The sequence below is a fragment of the Euprymna scolopes genome, chromosome 2 (assembly GCF_053919585.1).
Source record: "Euprymna scolopes isolate OS-2025 chromosome 2, ASM5391958v1, whole genome shotgun sequence".
Taxonomy (NCBI): Eukaryota; Metazoa; Mollusca; class Cephalopoda; order Sepiida; family Sepiolidae; genus Euprymna; species Euprymna scolopes.
This window is the reverse complement of record NC_136483.1, coordinates 62,977,670-62,988,639: the sequence shown is the minus strand read 5'-3', so window position 1 is coordinate 62,988,639 and position 10,970 is coordinate 62,977,670. Positions and strand designations below refer to the sequence as shown.

Below are 10,970 nucleotides of genomic sequence, written 5' to 3'. Positions count from 1 at the left end.
AATCTGAGTGAATCAGTATGAAAGGTATATCTTGATAATTTGAAGCCAACCTCAAAGATTAAAGTAGATGAGCTTTGATGTATGTCCTAAAAGAAATAGATAGAAAATGAGACAAAGCTCTAATTAATAGAACAACCATGTAAAAGAAAGGGTCAGGACACAATGGACGACATGTCATCGAGTTGGTAAAGAGGTAAAATGAGACCTCAGTTTACAGCATAAGGGTGGCTGGATTAAACAGCTGATATAGATTATAGGAGGTACTACCCTATACCCAAAAGGAATATGTCAGGGAGATCGGATGGAGATTCTGGTCTTAAAAAAAATAATTAGGGAGTCAGTGGGAAAAGGGTTGACTAAAAAGGTTTTTTTTATGATGGTGTCTGATCTTTCTTAGCCAAGGGGTTGTAAGGATATAAAGAAAAAATGTACTGGAATTTAAAAATACGCACATTTTTTGAAAAATGAGAAGGGAAGGTGTGTTACATAAAAAGGGACAGACCCCAGTAATTAAATAGATAAGTTTGAAAATGATGTTTGGAAAAGGATAGAATCGAACCCAGTAAGCAATGAGTTAAAAAGAGAATAAATATTCAATTTAGGAATGCAGCGATTGTTCATTGTTCTTAGAAATACCTGGATATATTAAATTATGTCAGTTAAAAGAATGGGCAATACGAGTTAGAAATAATTAAAAAAAAATATGTTCAAAATGATACAATTCAATTTAGGAATTTCTTTGTTAACCAAAGGCATGTGGATGTATATGCAAAGCGCACGTGTAATTTGAAATGTGAAGGAATCATATTGTTGACCACGCCTCTGATGTCATAAAGAAAAAGGAATTCCCAATATGAGATAGTTCGAGTCAGTTGGTCAGAAGAGTTAGAGAAGAGGAAAAAAGTCAAGAAGAGTTAGAAGACAGTCAGAGAGAGAGAGAGTCGAGTCAGTCAGACTGGGAGCTGACGTCCTTGAAGGCGAAGGGGAGGAGAAGATAAGATCATGTAATCGTAAGAGCTTGAGTTTTTTTTTGTTTTTTTTTACAAGGTGGTTACCACTTATCAAGGCCCGGAAGCCACTCAGGGATAAGGGTTATTGTAAGTACAGTACGTTAGTGTGGATATTTAAAGTGTCTACTTAAGGGGGTGGTTCATCAGGAATTTTTTTACATTGGACTTGAAGACATCCAAGTTGTAGTCAGGAGAGAAGCAGGCAGACGGAATAGAGTTCCACAGGTTTGCAGTTCTAAGAAAGAAGCTTTGTTCATGGAATCACGTTTTAATTTAGGCATGGATAAAGAGTGGGGAAAGTTTTTGACAGTGGATTCAGCTAGACGGGTGTTTTCTGTAAAAGATTGGTGAGGGGGACCAGAGATTGGAGCTCAGACGAGCACCTGCCATGGAAATAACGATAAAACAAAGATAGGCTTGCAACGTCTCTTCTGTGGGAGAGAGGTTGCAGGGAAGAGAAAAGGACATCCCCCATTAAGCCACGAAGTCTATTTTGTACTCTGTCAAGGCAGGATAGGCTGTTTATAGCAGCTCCTGTCCAGATATGGCAGCAGTATTCTATCCTTGGACGTACTTGGTTTTCCTGATTCATCAATCATCTGGATGATAGAATAAATAGTTATCATTAATATTTGTAAACTTGTCTTCGTTGTTGTCTTTGGAAAATGAAAGGTAATGTGTTTTGTTTATCATCTGATAATGAACTTTGTATAACTTCCTCAAGTATTATGTGTCCCCACTACCATCATCAATAATGAGTCTCCCCTCTATCTGTGTTTACAAGAACTGTTGCATCATATACCTCAGCTCCTTATCATAATATGATAAAAGAACCACCACCACCACCACCACCACCACCACCACCACCACCACCATCATCATCATCATCATCATCATCATCATCATCATCATCATCATCATCATCATCATCGCACACACTGAGATAAGGTTCTTTATATGAAATAACAATGCAACACAGTCCCTATCCAATCGTCACAATGTTTCATTTCTGTGCCTGTTTTACAAGTATTCTAATGAAATATTCTCTGATGAACTTGTTGCCCTTGCGCCCCCTCAACATTATATCCCCGACAAATCCGTTTAGCAACAAAATCACACCCCATTCACTGTTGAGGTCCCTAAATGCCAGAAAGCTTCCTACTCTAATAGTTTCTACCCTCAAACAGCTAGACTTTGGAATTCATTTTCTTGCTAACAGCTTCCTTGACTATAATGATAAAGTTTAAATGTAAAGTAAACCAACATCTACGTAATCTTTTCTAGGCATGGTCCCCAAAAGGAGCCCCTTACGTTCAAGTGGCGGTATGCCTTGTTTTGGATGCACGTGCGTAATAAAAAAATTTTAAAAAACATTTTACCATAATTCTTTTTTTTTTTTACTTAGTGTATGTGCGAAATATTTTTTTTTTTCAATTTTTGCAACATTATAGCATTTATTCTTTGACATTCTTAAGTGATATTTTGTAAGGTTAGCTTTAAATTTTGTTCTAGTTTTGAGAGTAGTCGTGATCTTATTTAAAAGTTCGTCAAAGTTTTTACATCTTTCACAAATATGAGAAATTTGATTAAACTAATTTGGAATTTTTTACACTCTCTATTCACTATGCTTGTAGAATTTACTATATTGTTTGTGTTGAAAAGTGACCTCCATTTTATTAACAGCAAAATGGTTCCTTGAAATGAATACCTCTTCAATTCGTTGGTAGTATATGATTAACATAATTTTCATGTAAAATGCCTTCAGATTTCCCAAGTAATAATCAAACGTCTTTTCTCATTTAATCAATTCAAACAAGCTTTCTTTTTTCTTTTTAAAGATTTCCTTATATATTAATATACGCCTTCATATATAATATATATGTGTATGAATGATAAATATATATTATACATATTATCTGAATGCAAAATATATATTATTCATATTATCTGAATGTAAAATATATATATATTATTAATATTATCTGAATGTAAAAATATATATTATTCATATTATCTGAATGTAAAAAATATATATTATTTTTATTATCTGAATGTTAAATATATATCAATCATATTATCTGAATGTTCAATATATGTTATTAATATTATCTGAATGTAAAAAATATATATTATTCATATTACCTGAATGTAAAATATATATTATTCCTATTAGCTGAATGTAAAAATATATATTATTCATATTATCTGAATGCAAAAAATATATTATTCATATTGCCTGAATTTAAAACTATATATTATTCATATTATCTGAATTGTAAATATATATTATTCATATTATCTGAATGTAAAAAATATATATTATTCATATTATCTGAATGAAAAAATATATATTATTCATATTATCTGAATGTAAAAAATATATATTATTCATATTATCTGAATGTAAATAATATATACTATTCATATTATATGAATGTAAATAATATATATTATTCATATTATCTGAATGTAAAAATATATATTATTCATATTATCTGAATTTAAAAATATATATTATACACATTATCTGAATGTAAAACTATATATTATTCATATTATCTGAATGTAAAAAATATATATTATTAATATTATCTGAATGTAAAAAATATATATTATTCATATTATCTGAATGTAAAAACTATATATTATTCATATTATCTGAATGTAAAAATATATATTATTCATATTATCTGAATGTAAAAAATATATATTATTCATATTATCTGAATGTAAAACTATATATTATTCATATTATCTGAATGTAAAACTATATATTATTCATATTATCTGAATGTAAAAAATATATATTATTCACATTATCTGAATGTAAAACTATATATTATTCATATTATCTGAATGTAAAAAATATATATTATTCATATTATCTGAATGTAAATAATATATACTATTCATATTATATGAATGTAAATAATATATATTATTCATATTATCTGAATGTAAAAATATATATTATTCATATTATCTGAATGTAAAAATATATATTATTCATATTATCTGAATTTAAAAATATATATTATACACATTATCTGAATGTAAAACTATATATTATTCATATTATCTGAGTGTAAAAAATATATATTATTCATATTATCTGAATGTAAAAAATATATATTATTCATATTATCTGAATGTAAAAACTATATATTATTCATATTATCTGAATGTAAAAATATATATTATTCATATTATCTGAATGTAAAAAATATATATTATTCATATTATCTGAATGTAAAACTATATATTATTCATATTATCTTAATGTAAAACTATATATTATTCATATTATCTGAATGTAAAAAATATATATTATTCATGTTATCTGAATGTTATTTCTTCTTATTTTGTCCTTTAGTCCTCATATTCTATGAGTAATGTTTCTGACAAATGGTGAAGAATAGCTATAACATAGTGCATATGAGCGTGTGAGAAGATATCAGCAGCAGCGAAGGATGGCTGACTTGCAAAGAGTTAAGCAGCAGCGGCAGCAGTAGCCGGAATACGTGCATATGCAAATTAAGAAATGTGCGCGATGAGAAAAAGGAAAAAAGGAGAAAAAATGCACAGCATGATCGGGAGAAGCAAATTGGACTTCGATGAGAATGGACGTGTAAAGTGGAAGACAAAGCTGAGTCGGCTGAGCCCAGCTTGCGGTAAGAAGAAAGAGAAAAACGTGTAATAAAAACTTATGTTATGTTTCTGGTATGTTGTTGATTTAAGTAATATTATGTGGAGATATTTATTTTCTAATTTTAATTTCTAAATTGAATGAAATTTTTATTTCAATCTGAAAAGAAGTGTTTAGTTTCAATTTCAGTAAATATTAGTTGTAATTTTAGAGAATTTTTAATTCAAATTTTAGCAATTTTCTTTTTCTCTTAATTTTGGTTAAATTTTTAATTCTAATTTTAATATAATTTTTACCTCTAATTTTAATGAAAGCTTTTGTCTCTAATTTTAATAATTTTAATGAATTTTTTGCCTCTAATTTTAACGATTTTTTGCTTCTAGTTTTTATGAAATTTTTACCTTTATTTATAAAGAAACCTTTAATTTAATGAAGTTTTACCTTTAATTTTAATAAACTTTTTACCTTTAATTTTATTATAGTTTTTACTTCTAATTTTTAATGAAATGATTATAGTTTTTACTTCTAGTTTTAATGAAATTTGTTGCCTCTAATTTTAACGAATTTTTTATCTCTAATTATAAGGACATTTTTACCTCTAATTTTAACGAAGTTTTACCTTTAATTTAAAAAAAAATTGCCTCTACTATTTAGTAAAATTTAGTAAAATATCGAATTCTAGTAATATTTGAACCTCAGATTTTAGTCATAGTATTTATCATCATGCAACCTATCATCTCTCTCTCTCTCTCTCTCTCTCTCTCTCTCTCTCTCTCTCTCTCATCAAGCCTTATCCTACAGTGGTATTTTAATCTTGATAAGTGGTGACACATTAGTACAAAAATATATATTAAAAAATACTCAATTAATGACTTACCAAAGAAAGAATATCATCCAGATCATCTGGGTCGGTGTAGTTGAAACGCCAGTAAGTCAGATCTATCCGTTGTTTGATCTGATCCGAATAAACATCTTTCGTCCATAATTTAAAGATAAACACCTGAGAGTTGAGGATAATGATGATGATCATTGTAAACGAGACGATGAAGAGCCACATGTACTTCATATTTGAGAGGAGATGACTTTGAAAAGGGTTTGCTGCAAAGAAAAAGAAGTAGAAATGCACAAAATGAGCATCATGTTTTTGTTGTATTATTTTGTATTATTTGGACTATGATTCTCATCTTGGTTGTTGTTGTTGTTTTTTTTGTTCTTTTCTTTTCACAACGTTTCGGTTGATGTAACATCCGATCATCTTAATGTGCGTTCATACTGAATGCACCTGAAGATAGTCAGAGGTTACATCGACCGAAACGTTGTGAAAAGAAAAAAAAACAAAAAAAAAACAAGATGAGAATCATAGCTCAAATAATAGAAAAAAATCATTATAAGTCCTCATCTCAAAAATATACATTCATCATATCAAAATGAACATCATTTGCATTTTCAGAACATTTCTTATGATTATTTTTCTTCAGACATGGCAATGGGAGCAGCATTGTTACTCATCATGGCAAGCATATTTATACGAATAGAGAGATGTTTGTCTGTCCGTCTGTTCGTTTATCTGCCCGTAAGAATGTTTTATGCCGGTTACCCAATTTTAGCATTTAAAAATTTGACATTTTTCAGTTAAATCGAGTTGAAAAAAGTTTTATTTCACATCACCACCACCACCGCCATCATAATCATCATCAGCGAGGTGTCGATGGCTAAGTGGTTAACAACACATCCTGAGAAGTTGAGTGAGTCAAGTTTGAATCTAGCTCGTTCCACACAAACACTTTCACTTAAGAATGTTGGCAATCTTCACCTGGCCTCTCCTGTACATACTTGATGTCTTTCTGGAAAAAAAATCTAACTAGAAAGATATTAAGGAAACGAATGGCAACAATAATCATCAAATTCATATAAAATGAATGAATGATGATGCTCCTTCTCTTCCTCCTCCTCCTCCTCCTCCTCCTCCTCCTCCTCCTCCTCCTCCTCAACAACAACAACAACAACAACAACAACAACAACAACAATCATCATCATCATCATCATCATCATCATCATCATCATCATCATCAGTTAAAAGCCTGTTTTACATGCTGGCATATTTTGAATGCTTATAAAAATTGACTTCCAAATTACCCTATCTCTGGCCAGATCTTTATTTATCCCTCTTTCTCTCGTCTATCTTCGTCACTTCCTCATATGTTTTTCTTGGTCTTCACCAGTGCACTGACCCTGCTATCCCAACTGTTCTACATCTACTAACCCTAGAACTTCCATTCCTTCTTTCTGCATGACTATAGCAATGAAGTAGTGTACATATATCCCTATACTGTTCAGATTTAATCTTACTCTGAGGTCATCAGATCAAAGTCTGTCTTTAAGGTTCACCTCAGTATTTATATTTTTTGTACGATCTTACACCCTTCAGAAATTCAAAACTGCTATTCAAATCGACCTGTTCAAAAAAGCGATTCAGATCACTCACCCTAAAACTATAACACAGTGCAATAGATGGAGCTCTACATTAAAATTAATAAGAAAAGATAATAATCGAAATAAGTAAGAGAATGGTTTTTCTTTTGTGTTGTTCTTTTATGCCTTGCTGATATTTTAATTGTTTAATTGTCTAACGTTGCATGAAATTGCATTGTTAGTAGATATAAAAGGAAAATTTATAATTGTTGAAATATCTATTAAAGACAGTTATCTGCGTGTGTGTGTGTGTGTGTGTGTGTGTCCAGTCAAAAGTAAAAAAACTACAAAACAAAGACCCACAAAAGTGGTATGTTCTTGATAAGAGTTGCCCGGAAAGAATAATATCTAAAATTTAGAATATTTATTTGATTCTCTGAAGGGTCAACTGAGCTAGGTTTCGTCAGAGAGGGTTAGTTTTTCAGTGTTATTATGTATTGATTGGGAAAGAAAATGTCGAGTCATTCATAAAGAAATCTATTGTATAAAGGAGATCTGTGTGTGTGTCAATCTAGAGAGGAAGGAGCTAAGTGAAGGAGAAAGAGAGGATTGAGTAGAGGGAGTCGTAGAACGGGGGAAGAGGAAAGTGGTACGGATAAAGAGAGATAGAGAGATGGGAATTTTTAGTTGAAATGTTACCCTTTTGCTTGGTATCCCTGCTAGTATATAGAATAATGAGTAACAGAATAACGTAGATGGACATCAAATGCTGCCTGGTATCATAAGTGCCTTTGAAAATGTAATGAGGCGTCTTAAGATTGTAGTTAATAAGAAAGATACCTCAGAGTGGCATAGATGACGGAAGTATGAGTTAGCCAAAATTTGGGACAAAAAAAGGGGGTTTCATAATGAATAATAATAATGAATAATCATAATGAAAATATAAGGATGGAATCACTCAGTCTTGATAATTACATTTGTCCAATTGACAGATCGAAAGAGAGAATGGAAAAATATGGGAAAAATCAGATGGCCCAGTACAAATAGTAATGGTGAAAAATTGTGAAAGTAAAAAAAAAGGAGTTACTCGAAGAAATCGATATGACAAATGCATTGACCAATTAGAATTGTTAAAATCTCAATTGGCTAAGTTATGAATGAAAAATATAATTAATGAGATTTAGGCAAAAGAACTGGTAAAAGACTAAAGGATTAATTAGTTCCTATCTCAGCTAAGCTAAAGTTTGAGACTGGTTTCAAGAAGCAAAAGATTTTTGTATCTGCAGACAGACTCTCCATTGGCCAGAGAGCACAAAGTGATCCTGAACTTAAGCCTTGCACCTAATTCACAATACTAAGAATGAACTTTCCTAAATAGAATTTTCAGTGCCAAAATCACAGTCTCTGAGAAGAGTTTTGTTACATATGAGATACCCTATGTCAATGGCGATTGAGTTAGCTAGTATGGATTCTGACAAAGGTCCAAAACTGTGTGCATGATAACTCAGATCTGTAAAGCAGAATAGTTCTCAGGGTTGAACAAAAGCTAAGTTGAGGCGGAGACGGGGGTCAAAGTTCAAAACAGGAATCAAACGATAACAAATGACGTCATATTTTTTATAGCAAGATGAAGTGCTGGAAGCTGCAGAAGGTACTGGGATCTGCACATGCTGAAGGCTAAAGGAAGTGCTGGAGGCTGCAAAAGGTGCTGGAAGCTACAGGAGGCACTGGAAGCTGCAAAAAGGTGTTGGAACCTTTTGGAGTGAGCCAGAGTTCGCCTGTTAATAGAGGGTAGTCTAAGAAAGCAGACAGGTAGTAGTAGTTTTTATACAGTTAGTTTGTGGTAGTAATTTATGGAAAATAGCCCTGAAAAGGGCTGTTTGTAGTTAGTCCTTAAAAAGGCTGTTTGAATTTCTCTTGTTATTGCTGCTGAGGCCTTTTGCCTGCTGGGTTCAGTCGACTTGACACATTTTGGGACGCTTTCTGCTCTCTAGCTGAGTTAAAGAAATTTTTGCTGAGGAAGCTCTGTTTAAAAAATCGTACAGTGTTTATCGATATATGTGAAAAAGACAAATGGCGACGAGCTGACTCTTAAATGAAGTTTGTAAAAATAAGTTAAAACTAAAAAAATATACAAAAATATTGTTAGAAACCCACCCAATATATGCCACGGTTACGTATATAGTCAACTTCGCGCAATTTGTCTTTTTCACATATATCAATAAACACTGTATGCTTTTTGAACCGATTAAATGTTTTAAAGAAAGTAAAACCTCTAAAAACTTTTCCAGATAGGTAAAAGAGTAACTTATTTTGCCTTTGATAACATTTATTCCTTATATTTTTTTATTTTTTTATCATTTTTTCGCACGTCTGTGGATTGTAATACAAGCTCATTTTTAATTAATTGTTGGTTGAAAGGACAGAATAGTTACAAACCTCTCTCTCCTTCCCATGTTAAGAATGACTTTCTAAATAATGACGTACTTATTTCAGCACGGTAATATTGATTTTAAGTACCAAAAAATAATTCGGGCAAAACTTTTATAAATGTACGGCGACGAAACTCGAAGATAACCATAAATATGTATAGGAAATAGTCGGAGAAAGCGAAATTAAAAAAATGGCCAAACTGGTTTTAAAAAAAAGGGCTAAAATCAGAAAAGTTGCCCTAAAAACGTCGAGTGGTTCTAAAATGGGTGATCGATTTACTAGATCGTTGTACTAGAAACTGAGCAACCTCTACAAATATTTAAATATTAACTATTTTTTGTTAGGCGGGGTTGATTATCTGGTATACTAGTGTCTATTCAATAACAATCCGCTGAAAAAATTGAAACAAAAAAAAGCCGAAAATTAAAAAAAAATAGAGAGAGGGGGGTGGGGCAAGCTTGTTTAGGCCCGACAACATTTTAAATTCTAAAACAAACCTTATATATACATATATATATATATATATATATATATATATATATATATATATATATATATATATATGTGTGTGTGTGTGTGTGTGTGTGTGTGTGTGTGTGTGTGTGTGTGTCCGACGGACCGGAAAAATGTTTTTGTTTTTTTTTTAGAATACAAGCGAATAAATTTTTTTGCTTTTTCGTTTAGTGTTTTTAATAATGCAATAACGGAAAAACACTAACTTCTCGATGGACTTCTGCTGCTTTACTAATCTTCTTTCTAAAAAACTAATGAAAAATAACGTATAATAATCCTATATTAAAATTATTAAAATAGAAGCATGAAAGTAGAAACACTTACCTTTCATGATTATTGCTTAAATATAATAAAACAATAATGCTGACTAATTACAGTCTCGTCACTCTTATTGTTGAAGACGATTGGTGGTTTTATGGTTGACGATATACAATTCACTTATGAGAGATTGTCATACAAGATCTCCGGTCATTTAACTTGCTCGGGTGATAATTAACAATATTAGATCAAACAGATTTTAATCTTATGACTTAACAGCTTGTGGGACAAATTTCGTTTCCAGTAATTTCTAATCAATATATATATATATATATATATATATATATATATATATATATATATATATATTGTAAATAATATTTAATGTTGTGACTCTTTGGTTGTGATCACAGCGCCTGTCTCAACTGAGTGCAAATAGTAAAAACATTACGATTATTAATTGATTCGACCAACGGGCCTCCGGATTGATTATTATAATTAAAAAAAACAAAAAAACATTTAGATTGAAAAAAATATGAGTGACAGCTGGAATAATAAAATGTCTTGAATTGGGGACCATGTTAAATTTCAGAAGAGATTCCGATGAGTAGCTATACCATACAAGTCCCTGATATGAAAAATTTTCAGTATGCAGCTGCAGCTGTTATATACAGGTTCTAGACTTTATAATTTTGCAA

The 10,970-nt window shown here is 30.9% G+C and overlaps 1 protein-coding gene across 1 annotated transcript in view; it reads right to left on the bottom strand.

Moving 5' to 3' along the window:
- The window catches only part of LOC145291590 (carbohydrate sulfotransferase 15-like), a 132,956-nt gene extending 122,452 nt beyond the window's left edge, over window positions 1-10,504 (bottom strand). The window contains exons 1-2 of the mRNA XM_080137671.1: window positions 10,339-10,504; window positions 5,534-5,754 (exon numbers count right to left, since the gene is read on the bottom strand). Coding sequence (XP_079993797.1) covers window positions 5,534-5,754; window positions 10,339-10,345 — 228 coding nt within the window. The 5' untranslated portion in view covers window positions 10,346-10,504. The remainder of the gene's footprint in view (window positions 1-5,533; window positions 5,755-10,338) is intronic.
- Between the last annotated feature and the right edge of the window lie 466 nt (window positions 10,505-10,970).